The sequence below is a fragment of the Rhamphochromis longiceps genome, linkage group LG16, assembly GCF_057381845.1.
Source record: "Rhamphochromis longiceps isolate RC_006_pf linkage group LG16, R_longiceps_female_GT1.1, whole genome shotgun sequence".
Taxonomy (NCBI): Eukaryota; Metazoa; Chordata; class Actinopteri; order Cichliformes; family Cichlidae; genus Rhamphochromis; species Rhamphochromis longiceps.
Genome location: NC_140572.1, coordinates 23,099,679 through 23,124,997, shown reverse-complemented (window position 1 = coordinate 23,124,997; position 25,319 = coordinate 23,099,679). Strand labels below are relative to the sequence as shown.

Sequence of the window (25,319 nt, the reverse complement as noted above, 5' to 3'; positions counted from 1 at the left end):
GCATGCAAGGGAAGACCTGGTTTGAAAACCTCTTGCGGAGTTTGATCCCTGCTAGTAGGGACACATGTGGCTCCAGGAATTTAAGAGCTTTTCAAACATTGTTGTGGTTATTCAGGAACACAGAAACGTTTCCCACAGTTATCCAAGGAGCAGCTCTTTCTGGCACGCAGATTTAAAATCGTGCCATTTATTCATTTATTTATTTATTTATTTTTATCACCATGTAGCAAGGCATGCAAAAGGTGTAACATGGAGAAACTCTCATGGAACAATGAAATAAAGGTAGAAGTTGTCTGCACTTGTCATGCAGCAGCTTACATCTTGTCTTACATACAGCAAGTTGGTGCAGTTCAACAGTAGACATGGGGCACATGAAATGTAGTGAGAAGCCCATCCTGTCTGTATAAATAAGGTTTTACTCACCCAACATTGGGCAGGCCAACAATCCCTATTTTCAGCGAGGTGCCAAACCTTCCAATCAATGGTGGTGGCTTTAGTGCATCAGCTCCCTTGCCCTAATCAAGACAATGTGGAAATGCACGCAGTCAGAAAAGCACTTGTCATTGCATAATCTACAGGGTATGCTATAGTTTTTTCCTTTTTTTAAACAAATCTGTTCCTTAATAAAACCCACCTTTTTTGGAGCCATTTCTCACACTAGAAGAGTCCACTGAATTCCACTACAGCTATAAGAAAAGCTCATTCATTGAAGGAAAATGGGCTAAGCTAAGTCCTCAAATGCAACCAGTCGACTGCACTTTAAGCAGATCACTCGCTGCGCTCAAAATAGAACCTGCAGCCCCTGGAAATGAAAGTTGACACTGTAAGCTGGCGAGCTGACCTGCACCTCCAAATTTAGCTGTCGATAATATTGATGCAGGTCGATGAGCTCCTATAAGATCAGCACTACAGTGCTGAAGAAAAGTGGCTACTAAAAGCAGATTTTTTCCTTCTCAGAGGCTTGACTGTATTGTCTGATTTGATTTTTCTTTTTCTAATGAACATTTCCATCGCCAGTCTTGGTGCTCGTCTAACTTGGGGCTTCCACAAGTTGTAATTATTGTGGGTCTCAGTGCTCAAAGGTTTGCTCAAATTTGTCTTGTTCCCTTGTTTTATAGCTTGTTACCTTCCCATGGAAATAAAAGCTGATTGTCAAGTGGTTAATTTCCCAATGCACTTCAGTTTATGCCATCTATTTTCTGACTGTGGTCTCTCTTTAGTTGTCACTAATATAACAATAAGAATTCATGGAAAACACACAACTGAAATCCATGCAAAATATATAACACGTTATCTATACATTTATTTTACAAAAAAGCCATAAAATAACAAAAAAAGGATAAAATTGACATATTTGTACCCATTTATTTTCTATAAACTGGGCTTCCTCTGATATTGTGATCCAAGTGGACTTCCCAGATAAAAAAATGTACAGCTTCAGCACCACAGAAGTAAAGTATAACATCCTTTTCACTCACAGTTTACACTTCAACCCCCTTTTGAGAGAAACAGGTGTAGCCACATGAGCACACGAAATTACAACAATTAGTTAAACATCCTCAAATAAACTTCCCGCTGCAGAAATACAAATTAAAGCACACAGGGGCACAACCAAAAACCATTGCCCCATCCAGCAGCCTGTCTAGTTTAACATGCAGAAAATGAGGCTCTAATAATCTGGATTTGAGGCAAGTGAGGCTGGCTTTGTAGAAAGAATTTAAATGAATAGGTCTGAATTAATCATTTATCTTTTGTTGATGGATGCACCCCCACTTAGACTCATCACAATAGATGCAGAGCGTTTTGTTCGACCAAATAAATCATTCCCATTGTTTAAGGTACATTGATCAATCTAATGGCTTGTAATAGGCTCCTAATTGCCACAGAGAAGTGCTCACGAATGGAGTCCAGAATTACAGATTCAACTCAGAATTTTCCTTTGAATGACAAGGAAAGATCATGTTCTCCCCTCTTGTCCCAAATAAACATGCTATGAAAAAACCACCCATATTTTATCAGCCTGGGTTAATGGAACTAACACAAACATTTCTGTACTAGTACATTTAAATAAAAAATATAGGTGGGTAACATTTATCAGTGCACAAGGGTCTTGTGATTCCTACACACGTTTCTTTGTTAGGAGCAATGTGAACGGTCACACTGCTCATCAGAATAATTATAATAGTAATACATTATTATTATTATTATGAAGAAGAAGAAATATTAATATAAGAACAACAATAGCAGATTTCATTTTAACTATATAATTCATTACAAACACAGTAAACAAAACTAAGAAATAATGGTAATCTGAAATTAATTGCAGGGTGAAGATATTTTTCATGCAGGAAAAAAAAAATTATAAACGCTTACATTAAATTTCATTTAATCCTCAGACTCGTTTAACTTATTTAGCAACAATAAACTGTGCTTATGTAGAATAAACGCTTAATACTGTTAACAGCACTCTGCCAAATTGTCATGATTGCAAAAAATGATTCCATTTTCTTGGCAGCGCCAAGTAGCCTGTTTGATGAGACTGATTTTTATTCACCCTTCTAAAGGTGGGGCTTTAAAGCAAAAAAAAAGAAGGGAAAAAAAAGAGTATTTGAACAAATTGCGCCTGTGTTTACTGGCAGCATTCACACTCTATAATAGAGCATTATTTGCGCGTTTTGAATACTGTAATGCACATCTTTCGGTCAAGCCTTTCTCTGGAAAATTGCTTTAACTTTTAAAAGGATGATGATTCACATCAGAGCAGGTCAATTTTACATTATGCCATTATCCCTGAGCGTTTTTAACAAGCTATGAAATATGCGGCTTTATTGAATTGTTATATTCAAAGGGATAAAAATAAAAGTCTCGAGTTTAGAGAAAGGAGAATAATAATAATAAAAAGAAGAAGAAGAAACTGGCGAAACGCGGCATCCTCTTCATTGTCCGCAATTTAATTAAATGTGGGATTGGGCTGGTGTTAAAAAAAATTATTTCTCAGCTACAATGAAGACATCGCGTTAATAAATCGGTTTAATGGAGATGACTGGCGGCCTTACAGCAGGAATCTCCTGGATACTGAAACTTCTCTCCCCCCCTCCTCGACTATAAAATACTTGTCTTTTAAAACAGATCTACTGCTTTCACTTATCAGGTGAGCTGTCATTTTTAATTAACCCCTCACCTGCGTCCCTCCACCCCCCAACAAGTGGGCAGGGAGGTACGCGTGTGGCACTGGCGCGCGCAAACACGAGCATAGGCACAAATAAGTGGAGATTTTGGCTGGAAAAAAGTTAACTGATTAATTGCGAGTCTTGCATGAATCTGCTTTCCTTCACCTATAAAGTCACTCGAATGCAGCAGGCTCATAAATAATCTAACTGCGCTCGGAGAAGCGGAGGTCTGCGCTGTCAGACCTGTTTCTGGACTTCTTGGCTAAACTTTAATCCGTCTCTGATTTCCCAATATAAACACAACCACTTTAAAACCCCAGTCGTTTCCCACCGTGCCTAACACGCAGCAGCTTGCACTTGCGCTTGCACTTCTGCAGACCGCTCTGATAAAGCCATCTCCGAGTTATCTTTCACAAGCATACAGACTGCGCTTAAATCAACAATTTCTCAATGACGTGTTGCGCATGATCTGAATATTTAAAAAAAATCAGAAGGGAAAACCTGGAGCTGCACCTTAGAAGCCGCAATCTACAAAAGCCTTAGAGAATTAGTGAAACGCTTACCTCTTGGAGAACTGACGTGTTAAAAAACTCAATTCTGGAATGAAAGGAGACATTGAGCCTTCGTGTGAGAATACATAAAAATAACTGTATGCATTTAAAAAAAGAAAAAACACCAAATCGTGTCTTGTATGACAGTCTGGCCGGAGGCTGCACAAACAGATGATTGACGGCGGGGTTTTTGGTGTTTCTGTCTGTGGTCGGCTCTCTCATTGGCCGACTTGAAACCCCGGCCATGAATGCAGCTATCAGATTGGCTGCGCGTCCTCGCCAGCTGTACTTCAAAGAACACGCTCGCTACAACTAGGTAGTGTTGGGAGCTGCGAGCCAAGAGAGAAACCGTGTGACCTGAGTCAACACGGTAAATCTGACACAAATTGGAGCCATACAGCACTGAAATCGCGAACCCTCTCATCACAGCACAGACCCTGGATATGGCTACGTCTATACTTGGGGTGAGTCTGACTTTGTGTCCAAGCACAGAAGTTGCGCGTAAAGTTGTCGCCGCTCACTTTGCTGTGCGGCGGGATGTGTTTGTTGCTTTTCAAAACACGCGTGTTTTCCACGGGTAGAATTTATCATTTTCTCAGTTACTACAATTAAAACTTTTAATCTTGGACAAAACGTATAAAACATGGAGATGAAACTTTGCAGTCGTTTAAAGATTTTCTTAACATGTTTAGAAACTCGATGAACACTTTTATTTCTTACCTTGCTTTGCTTACATGTTACACACTCTGTACACATACACGCCTTTAAGAAGAAAATCTCGGGTTCATTCGCTTCCAAAGACGTTTCAGTAAAGTTATGAAATTTTGTCGTATTTAATTAATTTTAGTCATGTATGCTGAGTGCTCTCCAAGCCAAGCGAAATGATTTTCCTCATTTTCTCGTTTGTTATTCTCTGTTCTAAGCCCATGTGTTTGTGTGTGTCTGTGTGTTTGTGTGTTTCTTTTTTTCCACCCAGGAAGAACCACGGTTTGGAACTACACCTCTAGCGATGCTGGCTGCAACTTGTAACAAAATTGGCAACACCAGTCCTCTTACAACTTTACCTGACTCCAGCGCTTTCTCGAAAGGTGGATTTCACCCGTGGAAAAGATCCTCCTCCAGCTGCAACTTAGGATCCAGTCTGCCCGGTTTCACGGTAGCGACGAGCCGCGCTTCGACAGGACTAACACAGACCAGTGGCACGAGCAACAGCGCCTTTTGCTTAGCCTCCACCTCCCCGACCTCGTCTGCGTTTTCCACAGAGTACAGCGGTCTGTTTTCCAACTCCGCCAGCGTCACGACCCAGGAATCTGGACAGTCAGCTTTTATCTCCAAAGTCCACACATCAGCAGAGACTCTGTACCCGCGCGTGGGGATGGCGCACCCCTACGAGTCGTGGTACAAGTCGGGGTTCCACTCAACCATCTCCGGTGACGTTACCAATGGTGCGTCCTCGTGGTGGGACGTTCACACAAATCCCGGGTCGTGGCTCGATGTCCAGAACCCCGCGAGCACCCTTCAGACCTCTCTGCACTCCGGCACCCCGCAGGCTATCCACTCCCAGCTCAGTGGCTACAACCCGGACTTCTCCTCGCTGACCCACTCGGCGTTTAGCTCCACTGGAATCAGCCCCTCTGCGTCTCACCTACTGTCCACCAGCCAGCACCTGTTAACGCAGGACGGTTTCAAAACAGTCATCCCCTCTTACACAGACGCTTCTGCCGCCAACGCCATGATTTCAGGGGGCAGTTCAGGAATAAGTAGCTCCTCGAGGTCGTCCAGGAGGTACTCTGGCAGAGCAACATGCGACTGCCCGAACTGCCAGGAGGCTGAGCGGCTGGGACCCGCCGGGGCCAGCCTGCGGAGAAAGGGACTCCACAGCTGCCACATTCCCGGCTGCGGTAAAGTGTACGGAAAGACGTCTCACCTCAAAGCGCATTTGAGATGGCACACCGGCGAGCGGCCTTTTGTCTGCAACTGGCTTTTCTGTGGCAAAAGGTTCACTCGGTCCGACGAGCTCCAGAGACATCTGCGCACCCACACCGGCGAGAAAAGGTTTGCTTGCCCGGTTTGTAACAAGCGCTTTATGCGGAGTGATCATTTGAGCAAGCACATCAAAACACACACGGCAGGTGGAGGAGGCAAAAAGGGAAGCGACAGTGACACCGACACCAGTAACCTGGAGACCCCGAGGTCCGAGTCCCCAGAACTTATTTTGGAAGGGGTGAACCCCAGAATTACTGTTAAGGATCCGTCTCCTCACGACGAACCCTGAGGCATCTCCCAAAAAATCAATCCAGATTAAAACAAAAAACACACAAAAAATAATAATAATAATAATAAAAACTGCACAGCAATGAAAACGGGTCTTATCTGACGGACAGTAAAGGGGAAAATGTTTCCAGAAGCGATAGCAAAATCTAAAAAAATATATATTCTCCACAGGCGTGACGAGTATTTCATTCGTAAATTCATCTTTACAAAAAAAAAAAAAAAAAGAAAGAAAAAAAGAGTGATTTACTGTAGGCCTTCGGAAAATTTGAGGGAGACAGCTTGAAAATGAAATGGATGTTTGCTAATGCGCGAAACCTGTTGAACTTTGGTTGGACAATGTGAGTTACACCTTGTATATTGACGACTAAACTATGTGTTATTTTCATGTAAATGTTAGGCTATGATTGTTTTATTCGTGTTGGTATCCTGGAAATCAGGGAGTTTACTTTCGACGCACTTTGTGGATATGTATGTAAACGGCTTTTTAAACTTTGGTTAACCATTTTATTTCTTTGCTAAAAAAATTTATCTATATATAAATGTTTACCTGTATAAAGTCACACGTATAAGGCTTTCATTTTATCGTAATTAAAACATCTTAAAAAAGGCTTTAAGTGTGTGATGTAGAGTTTATATATTTTTTGTTTATTTATTAGGTTTAAATCTAAAAATATATATTTTTTATTTTTTTACTTTTTTAAAGTGTGACAGCTCATCACAGGCTTTCTTTTCCTTCTTAAAATCACCTACAATACGTCGACTTTAACTATTTCCTCTATGGAATAAATCAATGTTTAATGCCCCGGAAAAGACATTTCATGCCCAAATGAAAATCTTGTTAAATGGTATTAATTATGACTTGGAGCACATCGCAGCCCCATGTGTCTTGTATTTGCGATTAGGGATTCGTGTCTTATCAAATATCTAATTAATCTCCGAGACATCTTTTGTTCGGTTTCACTTTATCGAGGGGTTTCCAAGGGGGTTCGCTGACAAAGGTCCCCGAATATTTATTCTAATTGTCCAAATTAACTGCTTTCATTTGCATAGCAATCGATGGACTGAGAATAAGGATGTGGCTTCTTTCTCTTTGCCAGAAACACGTTATATGGGAACAGTTTTTTAAACTTCAGAAAAAGACGGGGGGCAAAGAGTCACATGCAAATGTTGAATTTTAAAATGCTCTTTGCACGGCGCAGTCAAACGGTAGCTGCATGTTATTTGAATATCAGTGGCCCCGCACTGAAAGGGTTCAAGGATGCTCTCTGACTTCTTTGTGCTTACCCAGTGCAGCGTCCGACTCTCAAAGAAAAGGCCGGGGAATAATTACAGCATGAATCCAGGACTAGGAATACGTCACGGAAAAGCATCTCATCCAGACACCCTCTTTTTTTCCCTTTTCTTTTTAAGGAGGATGTTAAATTGACCAGAAGGCAATAGGAGGGAAATTATTTTCATTTCCTTTTGTGTAGCAGCGGCTTCAAGGAAACGGGCAGAAAGTGAAAACTATCAAATTACTACATTTCCAATCTGAATTTAATCAAAAAATATATAAACAGCCTAAATAATAACGCTGAAATTTAATATTTTGTCGACACGTTCAGCAACTGTTTTTTCCTCCATATTTTTATTATTATTATTTTGGGGGGGGAGGCAAAATGTGTCATTTTTATCGACATCAAAACAGTTTGCAAAATCTGCAATTTGTAAGTCTAAATGTCAAAGAAAAATCGCTACAAAAATTATTTAAAACTCTACAGGTTATATTTAATGTAAATGTCTCATGTAAAAGTAGCCAATGAAATAACTGCAATTGTAACTGCCTTAATTTATACACATCTACTGCATGCCTTATAACGGGGTGTTACTATGCTCGCTGGCTATTTGTACACAAATTATTCTTTGTCTATTTTCATTTAACGCCCGGAAAAAACCCAACGAGCGTTTTACAGAGATTCGTGGATAACGCACTTTAAAGGCCATTAAAATTCGGGGAAACTGGTCTTAAAATTTTGTGCCCATTACTAAAAAAAATAAAATAATAATAATAATAATTTGGGGATTTAAAAAAAAAAAAGTGTATGAAATTGCTATGAGGTGTCCAGAGCACAAAAACACACGGGTATAAAGACTGACGGCTCATCAGTCCACGTCTTCACTTTCATGAAATTTGACATTAAACTTAAACATCGCGATAAATAACTCCATAAACTAATTGATTTAAAGATTTAATCAGAAAATAACAGTCCTGCTTTTAACAAAAAAAAAAAAAAAAAAAAAAAAATCTAAACAATTTTCACAAACACAATCAAAAAGTAAGATTTAAAAATTGCATCAGATGAATTTTATTATTTTTTATTTTTTTGGTAGTGACCCTGAAAAGGAGTCCAACATTTTCCCATCAATGGATCAGATGCAAATTGCTTTTAATGGTAACCAATTCATTTAGACCCTTTCATACAGTACAAAACAGCATCAGTGTGCACTGACATGCATCTAGATATTTTCTGTTGACTGCTTCCCTCTGCTGGAAGAAACGGAGATCAACACACAAATAAAGGGACCCTACATGCATAACAAAAATTACTACTTAATAGATAGTGCAAGAGACATGCATGAGATTTTCCTTTTTCCTTTAGTTCTATATGCAGGAAAAACAAGCTTAAATAAAGGAGGTCAGTGTCTTCTATTTGTTCTGTCCCCACTTCTGTCTCTTCTCTCCCTACTCTTACTCCTGCTTCTTCCTCTGCCCTCCCTTTCTCTTCTCCTTTCTCTGCTTCTGCTCCTCCCATCTGCTGTTCTGCCTTTCCTTCCTTCTGTGCTACTTCTGTTCCTCTCACCATCTCTACTGTGACGTCTGTCTTTACCTTCGTCCTCCCTGCCTCTCTCGTGGCTTCTACTTCTGTCCAAGCCAGACTTGGAGCTGCTAGGTCTCTGCCTGTCCCTGCTGTTGTGCCTCTTTCTCTCTTGACCTCCTTCCAGCGTGATCGCGTTCTTGGGGCTGCGATTCCGACTCCTGCTCCTTCCCCTCTCTATCCTTGTTTGTCTATAATCTCCAGACTCCTCTTTAGTCTGCTTCTGTCCAGTGCGAGGGCTCGGTGACCTGCTCCTGTGAGAAGAGGCCTTTCTCTGACTCTTGACTTGTCGCTCGCACTCAGAGCTGTTATCCCGACAGGAATCTTTTTTCTTGTTCTTCTTTCTCTTCTGGCTCTTGGACTTGCTATGACTGTCTGAATCTGAGCCACTATCATCACTGCTGCTGCCACTGGAGGAGTCACTCGAGCTGTCGCTGCTTTCATGCTTTTTCTTGTGTTTTCTTTTGCTCTTCTTCTTCTGTTTTTTGCTCTTCTTTTTCTTTGCCTTCTGCTTTTCTAGCCGATCCAGTTTTCTGCAAAACAAAAAATAAAGGAAAACAAGCATTCAATTAAAATTCTTCAGTGACGCAGCATATTTGTGCATAATAAATTCTGATTAGGCACAAAGTTTGCAGAGATTGGAGTTAAACACTTCACCAGAAACGGAAAATGTAGTGATTGCATTATTTAAAAAATGCATTAAGATACAAGACAAAAAACTAAATGTAATATAAACATAATAGGAAAACTGGGCCTACAATAGCTATAGACACTAAAACATATCACACCATGTTTTAAATTTTGTCTAAATATTTACATTTTATTTAAATATTAATGAAATAAAAGTGATCATGTGTGAAGGTTTTTCACCTGAGGAGTTTCTGTTTTTGCTTGGTTGTTAAAGATTTCAGGAATTCCACTTCGGGGTCTTCCTCTTCCTCACTGGCCACATAATCCTGGAATATCACAAAGCACACATAACATTACAATTTACGAATAAATATAAGCCCTGACAATAAATCTACATTGATCGGCTTTGACAGTGACAACACTTCTTTATTAAATCTACTTATCTGACTTTTTATTTTACACTTTTCTACAAATCTATTCGATCAAAAGACAAACCGCATCTGTAGTTAGTTATTCTCTCTCCCGTTCAAGGGTATAGTTTACAGTACGCGTGTGTTCGTATATTGTCCTGTGTGCACGGAGATGACAGTGTGAGACACAATTACCTGCAATGGATCGCAAACAGTTGAATTCCTACCAAGGACAGATTTTTTCAGAGCAAACCCACTGTTTCGCATCTCCGCCATTAACTCCGAGGGGTGCATCGACGGACCTGTTGGCACAAATCACAGCCTCAGAGTCCCATTGATGTCAGAGCCATACCATCCACTATCTCCACAGTGGGAATTTCAGAGGCGGCTTTGTTAACAGAATGGGACATCAAATCAACTCAATCCACTTCCGGCTGAGCAAATCATACAATATCATTCTCTGCCAAAGCAGCAGTTAAGGGAATCAGAATACACAATAATTACATTTTTTCTCCCGGCACAGGAGGGGGACCAATACAGCACTCCACCATCAACACCACTGACTGGACTCTCCCAGGGTAAACATTATTACTTTACTACTCAACTGGCTGATTGCACAAGTCAGAATCAGCTCAAGGCCGGGAGCTCCAGCAGAAGCCAGAGAGGGACGATACAGTCGGTGTACCTGCTGCGAATCGTGTGACAGGCAAAGCTTCCCAGTGCTCGCAAATTTTCTGGCGCTTTATTCTTTTGTAGTAATAATTATTTGAGTTTTTCCACTGCAAAAAGATTCTGTATATGTGCACTACAGCTAAACTCATTATTGATTATCCTGCCATAAAATAAAAAACTGTACCCAACAATAATAGTGGTGTCTTTATATAGATGTCAAAGCAGCGTTAACACAGAATTTCTCATTTAAAAGATTAAAAAACAAACAAACAAAAAAAATGTATTTACCTGCGCCATCCTCTGAGGTCATAGAGCTGGCATTGATACCTGACAGTCCGAACAGAGGACACTCTCTGTCCGTGTTCACGTGGCCCCATTTGTGACATTTGATGCATCTCACGTTGCGCACCTTGGAAAGTTGGGCAATAACAAAAATTAGAATTGGCCGAACACTGGAGGCACATGCAACCCTTTAATAATAAGAAAAATACACTATAATTCACAGAGCATTACATAAGACGGTGTTTGCCATTTTCTCTTTAGCTTCTGATCCTCTAAAAAACAAAAACAAATAACTGTCTACAGCTGACTCTGTAGTCATAGGCTACAGAGGGATTTTTCTAAAAGGTTCATTTGTAGGATTTGAATGCATAAATTTAACATAGTTTCTTTTGTCACTTGCTTAACATGACTCTTAAGCCATTTTCCACATATAAACTGCAGCCCTGAACTTTTCAAGGACTTGCCCGACACAGGCACATGTGAAAAGTGGTTGTCCTATGTCCTACCTCCTGCACGCTCTACCCATGCAGCTTCTTCACCTAAACCACACGGTTTATTTCCAGTAGTGCAAACGTGTCTAAAGCAGACCGTTTCCTGCTGTGCGCTACATGTGAGAAAGGGCAACTGTGGAAAACATCCCGACCTGACGCTCCTGAAATTCTCCCAAGTTCATGTGTGAAAGCAGCTTTACACATTAACTGCCAGGCTGGGGGATTATTTGTGCAATATAAATTTAAATAAATAGAACTCATTACACACCTGGATTCCAAAGGGCTGATCTCTAATATTCATGTCATCCTTTGCATACCTAAAAAGATACAATTTAAAAAGTAATGCAAATTCTGGCAGCAATGCAGAAAACTTCATTGTGTATGAAAATCAACCACTTACTTCTCTCTAGGAGCTCCTTTCTGCCACTCAAATTTGTACTCTTCCTCCCCCTCCTGAAAGTCAGAAGTCTTTCATTACAAATTATAGTAACTTTTCTTATTATAAATGAATGAACCTATATAAGTTGTTTGCTGTCAAACCATCATGCACATACAAGTAACTGAATATAAAGGTAAAAGCATTAGTTTATATTTATAGTTTTAGGGTCACCGGGACCATATAGTTTGCAATGCATTCATAAGATTTTTTTTTCCTGAAAACACAGTTTATGATGTTTAACCATAAGGTGTTTTTTTTAAATAATTATTTCTAATTTAGGTCTGTGAGTTACAGACAACAACACATTTGTGTTCACTTAATTTCACCACACCTGGTCTGAAACAATGATGACAGTAAAATTTTACTTTACCTCTTTCTTTTCCTCTTCAGGACAGAAGACAGTTATGAGGAGAAAATAAAAAGGAACAAGCATTTACATTAAAGGAATGTTTTTTTCTTAACAACCACATTTTCAGAATTGAGATCTTTATTACACATTACAGTTGTTTCATAAAATACAACCTACCTTTGGATGCTCCGGGTGGAGCCTCATACATGAAATTCAGGCCATTTTTAACACGATCATCACCCATCAACAACCTTTAGGTAAAAAAGCAATTATTATTTAAACAGTATTTATCAACATTTACAAATAAGAAGTTGGAGGATGTTGTAAGACAATGTCTACTGTAGATTTTGTTCTTGCAAAAGAAAAGTTTTCAGTTTACTGAGTAAAATATTCAATATTCAATTATAAGTGTACAAAAACGTGCGTTGTACGTGTTCTTTCAGGTATCTTCCTGGGTATTTATCTAACCTGTTGTTGTAAGTGTCTTGCTCTTTCAGATATGCCTGCATTAGGTCTTCTTGCTTCGTCTTCTCGAAGGTCAGCTTCTGTTCTGCTATCCATACCTACAACAGAAAGAAAGAAAGAGAAAAGTCATTGTGGGCGATCTGGAAACACCAGAATGTTGTTCTATTTGGATTAGACTATTTGCTGATATTTTCATTTAGTTGTACAACTTGTCATATTTTTTTCCATTTCTTCTTTATTTTTGTGACAAAGACTTCCATTTAAAAAAGTATTATATTTGTTTTATTATTGTGAAATACAACTATATACCATTCAAAACTCATCACCAGCTGTCTTTTGCAATGTGAATCACTGTTTTTGTATGTACTCAATTGATACTATACAGGACTGCTTTATTTATTTGTTTTTTGAATTTTAAGTAGCCAAATATCAGATGTTTTTGATGTATCTATCTCAAAATACAGATCCTGATTTACTTTCCCCTCTTTGTGGTAAGAACAGTTAGTGAAAGTTTCAGGAATTTTCAAGAAATTTTTCAGTATTTGATATATTGATGATTACATTTTACAACAATCATTATAAATGTCCAAACTTTGGACCATAAGAGAGACATAAGAGAAGCCATAAGGTAAACCTTTTTTAGTCCTACTCGTGGGGAATTTGTTGTGTCACAGCAGAAAGTGGACAGTGCAAAGTTACAGCAGCAAAAGTAAAATTTGCCCTTCACCTCCAACCGGTCACGGCAGCCCCTCTGAGCCTGCTTCTACTGGCGATTTCTTCCTGTTTAAAGGGAGTTTTTACTTCCCACTGTTACCAACGCGGTTGCTCTTGGGGGTCATATGATTGTTGGCGTTTTCTTTGGAATATTATAGCGTCTGTACCTTACAGTATAAAGTGCCTTGAGGCCACTGTTGTGTGTGGCGCTATATAAATAAAACAGAATTGAATTGAAAGTTTTAAAGGCAAATCATATTCATATACCTACTACCAACTCTTCAATCCATATTAAACTAAAGACGATTTTTTAAATATCACGAAGTGGTTAGTTTGCTTAAAGAAGTTGGATGAGCAACAATTTTGATTGCTTTTAAACACTTAAAAAAGAATAAAACACTTAATACCAATCTGCCCTCTGTGATAGTATCTTTAGGATCTCAAAGTAACCATTTTGGCTGTTAAACTACTGCATCAGAGGTGCACAATCAAACCCACCCTATACACTATGGATGCCAATACTATAACTTTCAAACACTCACATTGAATCAAGTAGTCAAAAGTACATCCAACAGTAAGCAAATATGAAAAGAAACAACATAAAAGTAAATAAATGGTCACATCTGGCCAGACTTCAAATGAGCAGCATGTGACTGTGAGCTATATTAAAAAGTTCAGAGTATTAATGTTCACTCTGTCGCTAAAGATCGCAGGGAAGCTAAAGCACTCACTCTTCCTAGCTTTATAAAACATCTCTACCAGCTAACTTTGTTGGTTTATCCAACCTTATGGTTCACATAAAACAGACTAAATAAAATTACTCACTGAAGTCAACAATTAACAGTCAGCTAATAAGGCAGTCAGCATAGTGTAAGCTTTTCAGACGTAGCGAGCTAGGCTAGTAGCAGTAGCTAGGAAGCTAAGCTTGCGTTCAGTAGTTTCAGCAGCGTCAACAGTTATCAAGCAGTTACCTTTTTGATATTTGACTTCGATGCAGGATGAAAATCCTTCTTACACATAAAATTAGCAAACGACTTCCCCATGGTGGCGCGCCAATAGCGTTAGCTGAGTGAAAAACGTTTAGCTAACGCAGGTAGTAGCGTAGCTTCCTCGGCATGTAAACAAAACCGCTGTCACGAAGATGGTTTTGTATTGGTGTCACGTGACGTATTCAGGCACGCAGATTGATTGGTCTGTGGGATGGCAAAAATCACGTGACACAGTGTTGCCTAAACTGCAGCCACAGTATTTGGAAAATGTAAATGACCGTCAATTGTAAAGATGGAGACTGAAATAAAGGCAGCTCTGCAGTTGTGCGTGTGCAGTTTTATGTATAAAAACACAAATAAAAAATACATTATGGGTTTCGTACTATTCTTTGACATTCGACGTATTTGTCAGTGACCTCAAATTTGCTAATTATATTAGTAAGGTCACCAGAATTTATTTCTATCGCTAGAAAAATACATCAAAAGTTACATTCTTATCTGAAACTGCCTTTGGTCCATGCGTTCATATCAAGCAAGTTAGATTACTACAATGCTGTTTTTGTTGTTGTTGTTGTTTTTTGTAGAATCATTAGAAGAATGATTTCATCTTGCTCAGAAAGCAGCAGTCATAGTCCTTACACGGGAATGTGAAAATACTATTTTGGCGCGATCGTGGCTCAAGAGTTAGGAGTTCGCCTTGTAATCGGAAGGTTGCCGGTTCGAGCCCCGGCTTGGACAGTCTCGGTCGTTGTGTCCTTGGGCAAAACACTTCACCCGTTGCCTACTGGTGGTGGTCAGAGGGCCTGGTGGCGCCAGTGTCCGGCAGCCTCGCCTCTGTCAGTGCGCCCCAGGGTGGCTGTGGCTACAATGTAGCTTGCCATCACCAGTGTGTGAATGGGTGGATGACTGGATATGTAAAGCGCTTTGGGGTCCTTAGGGACTAGTAAAGCGCTATATAAATACAGGCCATATTTAAATTACTAATTACTAATTAATTAAGAAAAACTCTCAATGGTTTGGCCACCCAGTACATTAGGACCAATGACTTGTTCAGTGCTTTTAATCCAACTAGACTTCTCGGGTCTTCAGGTGCAGATCTGTGGTCCTGAAACATGTGCCTGCTGACCTGAGTTCAATAAGAAAAGTGTCTGAATTCAAAAGAAAACTTAAAACCGTTTTATTCTCACAGGCCTAAACACAATAACTCTCTCTCTGTTAACGTTTTTTAATCCCCTTGAGAAACTGGAACACTAGTTTCTTATGTTTTTATCTCTTTTGATAAAGTGAAGTGAAACGTACATAAGAATAAAACTGACAGCAACAGTTGTGCGCAATTCTTTTAACTACGAAAACGAAACTGACTTCATCTCGGTCACGTGACTGCACTGTTTCCGCGTTTGTGAACTTTGACAGACGAAAGAAACGCAGGAGAATAGAAACTGATGGTAACAACGCTGGGTAAGTCTGCTTATGTGCTATTCAGCGCTATACGTCAACAGTATATTAACATTACAGGGCTTACAAGTGACTTTGTGTGTTTACGGTTTACTACATCTGCTAAATCTGAGCACCAGTGAAAACTGTCTTGGATAACTAAGACCTTTCTTTTAGATAGTTTGGGATTAATATGCGCCCATCTTCGTGTGACACCTTTGTGGCTCTGCCCCCATCCACTGAGGGACAGCGCATCATTTTTGGGAAAAACTCTGACAGGCCTTGCGATGAAGTCCAGGAGGTTGTGTATTTTCCTGCCACAGACTATGCTGCAGGGGAGAAGGTTGAGGTAGGTAATAAAGAGACCATATCATTGCCCTCCAACCTTCAGTCTACCACAGTGCTACTCCTTGCGGAGCGTCCCAGCTGATAACCATTAATACCTTTTGCCCTTGTGTGTTCTTCTTTTTGTGAAAAGTGCACATATATAGAGATTGAGCAGGTCGCCCACACTTATGCAGTTGTATTGAGCAGACCAGCATGGCTGTGGGGGGCAGAGATGGGTGCAAATGAGCATCAAGTGTGCATTGGAAATGAAGCAGTGTGGGGCCGACAGAGTGCAGATGGCGAGGAGGCTCTCCTCGGCATGGATCTCGTCAGGTAAACCCGCCTGTATAGAAGTTGTCTGCTTTTTAAAGTATCTATATACTTAGCTTAATGTATCCTGATGTGCAAAAGAAAATGTAATGGCATGGTCTCCGTTTAAAATTTTGTTTGTCAATTTCACAGGCTTGGACTTGAGAGAGCTGATACAGCTGAGAACGCAGTGACCGTTATCACCGAGCTGCTGGAGAAGTACGGTCAGGGAGGATCGTGCATGGAGGATGAAAGTAGCTTCACCTACCACAACAGCTTCCTCATCTCAGACAGGAAGGAAGCATGGCTCCTGGAAACGTCAGGAAAGTACTGGGCAGCAGAAAGAGTCGAAGGTAATTGGAAAGAAAAAGTTCACTCTGAACATAAGACTTCTTTGGCCAATTCAGGGAATACTCTGGGAAAGTAGACATCCTAAATAGACCAGTAACTTTTATATAATGTTTGTGATAAGTAGTAGTAAAAAGAATAATGGATGGGAGCTGTTAAATTCAGAAGAGAAGATGAATAAATATTTTCAGTGTGTGCACATTTATGGGTATTAAAAGGCATAAAAAGCACAAAAGGACTGAATCGCTCACTACTCTGCAGTCTGCAAATTTTGCAGGACTCAAGAGGTGAGCCTCATAACAAAATGCACATTAGTTGGATATTTACACTGATAATTTAAGTAGATTAGATACATTAGTCTATACGTGGCATTAGAACAAATACAAAAATTACACACATTTATGTCCTTTGGAATAAAATAGTGGTTACTACATTAAAGGGCAAAGTCTCAGCTTTTAATTTCAGTATATCTGGAAAGAAAGAGGTGTGTTTGAGATTTAACAAGACCAAAACCTGTCCTAGATGTACTTACACATTCTGACCACCAGAGAGTGCTGGCTGTCCTATTCAGAATACTTTCTAACATTTAAAGGACGGTTGTTGTTGTTTTTGTTTGTTTTTTTTGTGTTTTTTTTTACCTCAGTAAAGGAAAGTTAGAGTAAAATAGATTTAATTTTAGTGACTGCTCATGTTTTCCTCTTCTACAGGTGGATATCGCAACATCTCAAACCAGTATGGCATCACCATTAAGATAGACAAGGAGCATCCTGAAATGAGGGCGTATGCCCAAAGTAAGGGCTGGTGGGATGGGAAGACTGAGTTCAACTTTGCCACGGTCTACTCCTTTATGACTACAGCCAGAATAGAAGCCTCTGGGAGCCGATACTGTGAGGGGAAGAAGTTGTTGGAAAAGAGCAACGGTTAGTCAATGAACACACTCAGAAAAATTGGGGTCACAGGAGGACAAAGGTTACATAATCTGCACCACTGGTGTGATTTTATTTACTGAAGGTCATATCACAGCAGAGACAATGATGGATATCCTGAGGGATAAAGATAGTGGCATCAACATGGAAGGCATGTTCATGACCACAGGAAGTATGGTCTCTGTGATACCCACGGATCCCGATCTGCCAGGGGTTCACTATTTTACAGCAACTCCAGATCCTGAAAGGTATAGTACTTAATGTTATTTTAGCGCTTAAAGCACTCTTCCAATGCATTTCTACTGATGATCTGCTGGGTTCTTCTTTTGTAACAACAGGTCTGTATTCAAACCGTTCATTTTCGTGAAAAACCTTCACCTGTTAAAGGAGACGTCTTCCCCGAGTTACGGCCTAGATGACCCTGTGAAGAAGAAACCCCGCTTCCAGAGCAAGCCTGACCGCAAGCACGAGTTGTTTGTCAAACATGAACTGGTGGCTGCCATCATTGAGTCCCACAAGGTTTTACAGTTTAATTCAATTCAAGCCTGCGATTTATGTACAATTATTATTATTTTGTCTTGTGTGGGCCTTTTTTCTGAACGTGTGCAACTTGTGTTTTTTCCTTTCTCTGTAGGACAGAGGAAGGAAGATCACAGAAGGTATGAGGCAGCTGGAGAAGGAGATGATAAAAGAGATGGAGGAACATCTTTTACATGGTGTTGAGAGCCCAGATTTTCTGGTGAACTTGTTTTCAAGTTCTATCCAGAGGGAGCTTTCTGTTTACAGCCAAAAATGAGGCCAGAGCCACAACGTAGTTCCACACTTTGACACTAGCAGAAGGCATTCTGCTTTTTACGTTTTAATCAAGTACAAAAATGCTTGTGCAATAAACCTGCAAAACAACAGGATACTGTTCAGAACTATTGCTTAGAAAGTTGAAGAGAGTGTAATGTTCTTAAATCCCATGACATTAAAGTCTTGACTCTTATTTAATGAATCATTGATGAGAAATGTTCCATAACAAATGCATTACATAATGCAAGAATGAAATCTTTTGTAATAAAAGTTTGTTTTTAAACACGTTATGAATATACAGCCAAAGTGTGATGATGCATTTTTGAATTGCATGCATTTTATTAAAATTTGGTTTAATAAAACAAAATTTTGCCACAGAAAATGCGCCTTATATATTTTGTTACCTTGAGAGAAAAGAAGATCTGCAGCTGTTCCTAAAAGTGTTTTCCCATCACGCTCAGAAGATATACATTTTCATTGTATATTGCTACCACATTATGTTTCAATATGATGACTGAAAAATGACATTTTTTAATCAAACTGGCCAGCAGTTGCTATGTTAACAATTATAGTTCTGGTTAAAACTTCATAAATAATATCCAGTGAAGGTTTCCAAAGAAATAACATCAAATAACATCATTTGTCCCCTTTATTCATTTGGTGAGTGATTTTTAGTAAAAAACTAACAAAACATGTAAAAGTGTCTTTGTAGAAATTAGGATTGAAAAGGATTAAGTAGAGGAGTGACTTTTTGGACATACACCTCTGTGTGCTTCATCACTCACAGAATGGCATGAAACAAAGTCAAATCAAATCTATGGTGTAAAAACAAAAACATTAAACTTTTGAAAGGTTCATTCCTTGAAATTTAGAATTCCCCTTTTATCCAGTGTGACACATACAGTATACACTGACACACTTTGAATACCAAGTCATCTGGACGTTGTGTTTTCAGTGGGAGAAACGTTTCGTCACTCATACAAATGACTTCTTCAGTGTCTGCTGACGGCAGGTTTCCCCAACATAAACAGTACATTTGCACTGGCACCACTGGCAAACATGTGACAAACATGGCTGTGAGGTCAGTTTCTTGATAATGAGAATGAACTTTTTGGGATTTAGATTAAAATAATTTATGGCTCGTGTTCAAGTTTTAGCATTGTAGCCGTGACTCAGTGTCTCAGAAATGAACTTGAAATGTTGGATGTAAAGACAACAAACATTTTGAATGAGTGTGCAGCACTTTGAACATTTCTCACATTGCCGACAGGGGTCCTCGTTGCTATCACTGTGCCACGATGGTGAATTTAGTAATAGTACGTTGAGTCTCTTGCTGTACAGGAATTTCCTGTTCGAACTGATTTGATTTTCTTTTAGGTTAAAAGAAACCTTTTTCTTTGATGCAAGCAGCTTATGCCATGAAGCGATAATACAGCGGACTATCTTGGAAGCTGTATTCCTGCTTGATGTGCTGGAGCACACCACCCTCTTGTAACCGTGTCCCGTAGAGTACTGCCTCGCCACGGTCCTGAGCTAAACCAACCTGCAGAAGCCACTCAACAAGTTCACAGCCAAGAAAACAGTCCACCATAGTCTTCTTTCCACACCTGAAAGTGAAAAAAAGAATTCACCCAAAGGATAGTTGTCTGTAAAAGGAGCCACAAGAAACAGAGGAGCAGACAGAACCCACACACAGAAAAATGACTGAATCAGGAATAATTTTGTTTTGAAGGTATTGTGGTTTGTGAGTCACCGAGCATCAGCAAAGGTTTGCCTAGACATTAACAGGAGGTAGCACAAGCTGATCACCAATCGGAAGGGCAGTGATTCAATCCCTGCACGTAAAGGTACCCTTGGGCAAAATACTGAACCCACTGTGTGTGCATGACAAAGTGCTTAGGAAATTTTAAAAAGCACTTGTATAATTGGGTGAATGTGGCTTTTTGTGTGCGTTGAGTGTCCATTAGAACAGAAAGACACTATAAATACCATGTTTATCATCAGTCTTTACCCAGAGCAGTGGTCAGTAAGACAATGTGCTCTCACCTTCTCTTTTTAACGATGTCATGAAAACACTGCTGCTTGTGGTATTTGGTGAACTGGGTGCAGGTCATCCTGATCTCCTCAGGTAAATCACTCTGTGGCTGCTCTTCTTGTTTTCCATACCACAGACTGTATAATCTAAACACAGAACAAAATTAAATCAGCGGACACCGTAATATATTGTAAAAACACTGTGTAAAAACTCCTCAGAGTTCAGAGGAGAATGAACAGACTACTTTGAGGTGATAGAAAGGGAGCAACCAAGATATGCAGAAAAGCATCTTTGTATAAAAACTTTTGAATGTGCTTAATAATTTGGCAGTTTCATATAAAAGCCATTTACCTCTTCTTAACTGGCAGTAAAATCAAATGTTTGTCCAGCCCAAAAAGAGCAAAGGAGAGAAGTCCCTGTCAACAGGAAAAGAGAAGCATGACTTTAGTGCTGTGGGTGTGAGTGGGTAACAGGATATTTCTAACACAAACCTGTCCATAGTTGACCACAGCACAAAAGAAGAGCAACTCCAAGTAGAGTCTACCAGGATTGTGGTTAAAGAGCAGCCACACGCAGCTGGACAAATTCTGTGAAAACAGGATGTAAGAAGACCTTTGAACTAGAAATGGTAACTAACGCTGTTCACTGAACCAGCTTGTAGAACCAGCTGAGTGGGCATTCGTTAAAAGAAAGACATTTTAAGTGTTTTCTATACATATGTTAATGGTTTTTTTTTCATAAATTCATCTTTTTTATCTGCGGGAATTCCAAGTATCTTTTTCATGTAAGTTCTTAAAAAAAATCTACATGCCCCTAATACGCTATTTCTTCATACAGTAATAAAAATATGTAACATTGAATGCAACAGTAAATATAAAGCCAGACACATGACTTTTCTAATGGGGTCTCTGAATGTGTTTCTTAAAGTCTTCCAGTGACAGGAGTTGGAAATTACACAGCTCAGCCATTTGTATCTGATTTGGTTCAAGATGCACTAAATATAATAATGCAGGCGGATGAAGGCTGACTTCATGTCACTGTAGAACTGAAAGGTGGTTGTTTACTCACAGCAAGCAGGCTGACAGTCAGAAGCAGACACATGACGGGCCACTTGTCTGTCTGCAACCTGTTGGAGCTCCTCCACTTGGACAAGGAGGCAGTCTGTGGACTCGCACCTGCTCTCACACTGACCTGAGGGGGGCAGCAGCAGAACACAAATAGATAAATACAAACCCTTGTAAAATACAAAAGCATGCAGGTCAGTGACAGTATATACTATACAATATTACACATATACTATGACTTTTACTGTGAAAATGTCTCAAGCCTCCGTTTTTCAGGCTTTCAGAAGGTCTTTCAAAGTTTTTCTTTGGACATCGGTTGCTTTTTCCACTCCTTTTTTAGTCCCTGTACCTGGCCATTTTCAGAAATGTTTTGTGACCTAACACTCTACTATGAATCGGTCAAACACAAAAAAAAGCACCAAATGGAAGGAATGACCCAGAGTTGTGCCTATGCTTAAAAGACAACTTGGCAAAGAAGTAATTCTGAAGGAAGTTAAACACGGAGAAAAGGCTGAGGTACGTCAAATTATGCAACAGATAGAGGGGTACAACTGTGACAGTCTACAAACCATGTGTAAAACATGTTGGAGGTATCGGGTTTGGAGCTGCATTTCAGTCAGTGGTACGAGGGATCTTGTAAAAACTGAATTACGAATGCTTGTGTTTCAATCAAATAATGGAGTCTTTTATTAAGCGGTTCAAATAGTTTCTCCTCATTACTTGCAGAACTGGTTTACATATACTAGAGTTTGTTGTTTACAGTGGAACTATGACCATGACTCTCGCATTTAGTCAAAACAAAAGCACTGCATGTAATCTGTTCTTTTCTCACATTCCTTTCTTTGCCTGTACAAGCGAGTAATTTTGTGGGTGATATGGAATTTTAACAAATCTGAAACTTACTGTCATTCCTCTGAGGAATGATTCTGTGTGCATGTATATATTGTCCTTTGGTAACTGAAGACCATTTCTACTTTAACTGAAATTGTTTTTGATGGGAATGAGTTGAATGCCACAGACAAGTTGAACTGTGTTGAACTTAAGCGTAGATGACCTGTAGATAAGGTCTTTATTTAGTGCCTCAGATATTCAGTATCCATTAATCTGACAACGTCCTAACTGTTGACGATTTCAGACTAATGAAGCCAGCAGCGTCTGTTAAAGGTTTCCTGACAGGACGCACCTTGATCTCTTGGTGGGGGGGTCAGTCTCAAACACGGTCTGGTTTTCGGGTTCATTTTCAATCAAAGGATCTTCTGGAGAGTCAAATGAGTTCACCTCTTCAGTTTGGACATTTTGGGCCCAGCTTCCTCTGCTGAGACACACAAGAGAGCCTCCTCCCAGGAATATGCTGAAGGCAACTACAAATGTGGTGCAGATTATCTGAAAGAAAACATCCAAATTGTATACAGGTTTTATTTCATTATCTGTAATTTCATGGCAGAAAACAGGAAAATGACTTCCCCTGGTATTATTACCTGTCCTCTGCCATAGAAGAAAGCTGCATCAATGACTCCAAACATTTTTTCCCCACAAATGAGCAAAACTGCAGTTATTAAAGCTGGAATCCTGCAACCATAGATAAATTCAAATTCAGTCACAGTATTAAAATATAAAAACCAGGTCAATGGGATTACCCTGAACAACGTGCATGACACTTGGTTGCAGATATACATTTTTTTACTATTTAATTTTAAGTGAGTTGGTGTCATGCAAAATCACATTATATTATGATATATTCATTCATTTACATTGTTGATTGCATCATGAATGTCAGTCTAAACCAAAGTGACGTGTTTTCCAGTCTGTGCACATTCCTCTTACCCCCAGCCCGCAATGACCAACATGCCCGGTGAAACTTTCAGATCCTCAGACTTCAAGAGCACAAGTGAGAGTGCTATCAAACCTTAAAACAACAAAACATCAATTTCAAAATTTGTAGTCACACTACAGATACATCTCACCAGTATGAACCAACATGAATTAGTTCAATGTAGGTTTCCTGTGGTAGATGGTAGTGTGCGTACCTGGCCATATAAAAGTGCTGTAGAGTGAGGTACATAATAAGGTGAAAGTCAGGACCTGACCAATGAAGTTATTTTCCTTCACTACGAAGTTCCACAAGATCATCCCAATGCAAGTCAGAACCTACAGAGAACAAAATAACAAATACAGGCACTTAGTCATTTTTGAATGCCCACAGGTGAGTTCCTTCATATAGATATGATTTATATGATTTACTTAATCATTAGACATATTAGACATTAATGGTGCTATTAGTTTTTCATGAATGCAATACCATGCTTACCTGTCATGGTGAAATGGAATTAAAGGACTCAGGTGCGAGACTCCTTGCAGAGTGACAGTGAATTTATTCACAGTGAAAAGGTGAGTCAATAGTTCGAGTCTGTAATCCAGAAAGAGCAGTGCAGTTATACGATGACTTCTCCCCGCAGTGACAGTGCTGTAATAATCCCAAACCGCTCCTATGACTTCTCCCCGCAGTGACAGTGCTGTAATAATCCCAAACCGCTCCTATGACTTCTCCCCGCAGTGACAGTGCTGTAATAATCCCAAACCGCTCCTATGACTTCTCCCCGCAGTGACAGTGCTGTAATAATCCCAAACCGCTCCTATGACTTCTCCCCGCAGTGACAGTGCTGTAATAATCCCAAACCGCTCCTATGACTTCTCCCCGCAGTGACAGTGCTGTAGTAATCCAAAACCGCTCCTTGTGCCGGTGTTGTGCCAAAAAGTGATTGTCTGCCAAAAACTGATTTCCAGTGTTTCTGTGTATTTTTTATGTGTAATATCTTTACGTATGTTCGTAAATAGACTTCGGTGAACAGGGGATACAAAGGGGTTACATAAAGAATTAAAAAATTATCTGTTTTTTAAGTATCTTTACAACTTGTACTTACATTATAACCAATCCGGTCCTTTATCCCCACTTAAAATATTTTTACAGAACTATTGTAATATTTGCTGCCATTTCTGCTGTCCTGTTGGGCAACTTACTCTTACAAAATACATTTTTAATGTTAATGAGATTTTTTTTTACTGCATAAATAAAGGTTATATAAAAGTCGCTGCCAAAAACTGATTGCGGCTTGTATCTTGCTACACGAATGTTGTTTGTGGCTCAAGATGACTTTATGTCATCCATAAGGGATGCATTTGACATATGTTTAACATATTATAGCCCAACAAGTTACTTATAGCACTTTAAATATGAGCAATCGCTTTTTGGCAAATACCGGAAATCAGTTTTTGGCAGACAATCACTTTTTGGCACAACACCGGCTCCTCCTCCGATCTCTGAATCCTGAGGGCAGATGAGAAAAGCACACGCACTGTAATACAACCGTCTCTCTTTCACAAGCTGAGTATACTAGCCACGATTACGCTACCCGGTTTAGTTCAACGTTCCAGCGTTGGTTGTGACTCGACTGCACCGTTAAATAGGGCTGCTTCAGATCAGTTGTAGCCGGCGAAGTAATTACGTCCAGGTGCGACGCTTCCAGCTCCGGACCCACCCCTCGGGTCAGCTGCCGTGCCGTGCCACGGCTTCCAGAGGTACATGTCTCCGCAGCAAAACACATGCACAAGATGGAGAGGAGACACGACACAGTACACACAAACACCCCCAAAAAGTGGCAAGGTAATCGGTGAGGACCACCTAACCGTGACATTACCTGTGCAAAGAAAAGGTTAACTGTAAACAAGTGAGGCAGCCTTTTGATTTTTTTACTTAAAAACATGACGGCAATAGTCCACACCTGTGAGAGAA

General features: G+C 39.8%; 5 protein-coding genes across 8 annotated transcripts in view; 2 read left to right on the top strand and 3 right to left on the bottom strand.

Annotated features, from left to right (window-relative positions):
• The window catches only part of LOC146651132 (obg-like ATPase 1), a 45,060-nt gene extending 44,292 nt beyond the window's left edge, over positions 1–768 (bottom strand). For both annotated transcript variants that reach the window (XM_085384210.1, XM_085384209.1), the window contains exons 1-2: positions 635–768; positions 424–515 (exon numbers count right to left, since the gene is read on the bottom strand). In XM_085384210.1, coding sequence (XP_085240336.1) covers positions 424–515; positions 635–649 — 107 coding nt within the window. In that variant the 5' untranslated portion in view covers positions 650–768. The remainder of the gene's footprint in view (positions 1–423; positions 516–634) is intronic.
• A 3,263-nt stretch (positions 769–4,031) lies between these two features.
• sp9 (sp9 transcription factor) lies at positions 4,032–6,598 on the top strand. The gene is made up of 2 exons (XM_085384296.1): positions 4,032–4,185; positions 4,698–6,598. Exons 1-2 carry the CDS (start codon positions 4,165–4,167, stop codon positions 5,994–5,996), a joined length of 1,320 nt encoding a protein of 439 aa, XP_085240422.1. The 5' UTR covers positions 4,032–4,164; the 3' UTR covers positions 5,997–6,598.
• Positions 6,599–8,316: 1,718 nt separating this feature from the next.
• On the bottom strand, positions 8,317–14,444 carry cirsr (corepressor of RBPJ and splicing regulator). Its single transcript, XM_085385191.1, has 10 exons — positions 14,274–14,444; positions 12,592–12,686; positions 12,301–12,374; positions 12,145–12,158; positions 11,736–11,788; positions 11,604–11,652; positions 10,851–10,971; positions 10,086–10,192; positions 9,721–9,806; positions 8,317–9,383 (listed from the first exon to the last, which is right to left on the bottom strand). Exons 1-10 carry the CDS (start codon positions 14,343–14,345, stop codon positions 8,672–8,674), a joined length of 1,383 nt encoding a protein of 460 aa, XP_085241317.1. The 5' UTR covers positions 14,346–14,444; the 3' UTR covers positions 8,317–8,671.
• Positions 14,445–15,682: 1,238 nt separating this feature from the next.
• On the top strand, positions 15,683–18,803 carry scrn3 (secernin 3). 3 transcript variants are annotated; one of them, XM_085384344.1, is made up of 8 exons: positions 15,683–15,749; positions 15,907–16,074; positions 16,204–16,385; positions 16,515–16,714; positions 17,417–17,629; positions 17,721–17,883; positions 17,974–18,154; positions 18,270–18,803. In XM_085384344.1, exons 2-8 carry the CDS (start codon positions 15,919–15,921, stop codon positions 18,429–18,431), a joined length of 1,257 nt encoding a protein of 418 aa, XP_085240470.1. In that variant the 5' UTR covers positions 15,683–15,749; positions 15,907–15,918; the 3' UTR covers positions 18,432–18,803. The 3 variants fall into 3 exon arrangements, with proteins under 3 accessions (XP_085240470.1, XP_085240471.1, XP_085240469.1); XM_085384345.1 differs by having other exon boundaries at positions 15,688–15,749; positions 15,903–16,074; positions 17,733–17,883; XM_085384343.1 differs by having other exon boundaries at positions 15,688–15,749; positions 15,903–16,074.
• Positions 18,804–18,866: 63 nt separating this feature from the next.
• On the bottom strand, positions 18,867–21,647 carry LOC146651128 (lysosomal cholesterol signaling protein-like). The gene is made up of 5 exons (XM_085384338.1): positions 21,534–21,647; positions 20,957–21,052; positions 20,817–20,881; positions 20,477–20,611; positions 18,867–20,037 (listed from the first exon to the last, which is right to left on the bottom strand). The coding sequence occupies exons 1-5, from the start codon at positions 21,564–21,566 to the stop codon at positions 19,842–19,844; spliced, it is 525 nt and encodes a 174-aa protein (XP_085240464.1). The 5' UTR covers positions 21,567–21,647; the 3' UTR covers positions 18,867–19,841.
• Between the last annotated feature and the right edge of the window lie 3,672 nt (positions 21,648–25,319).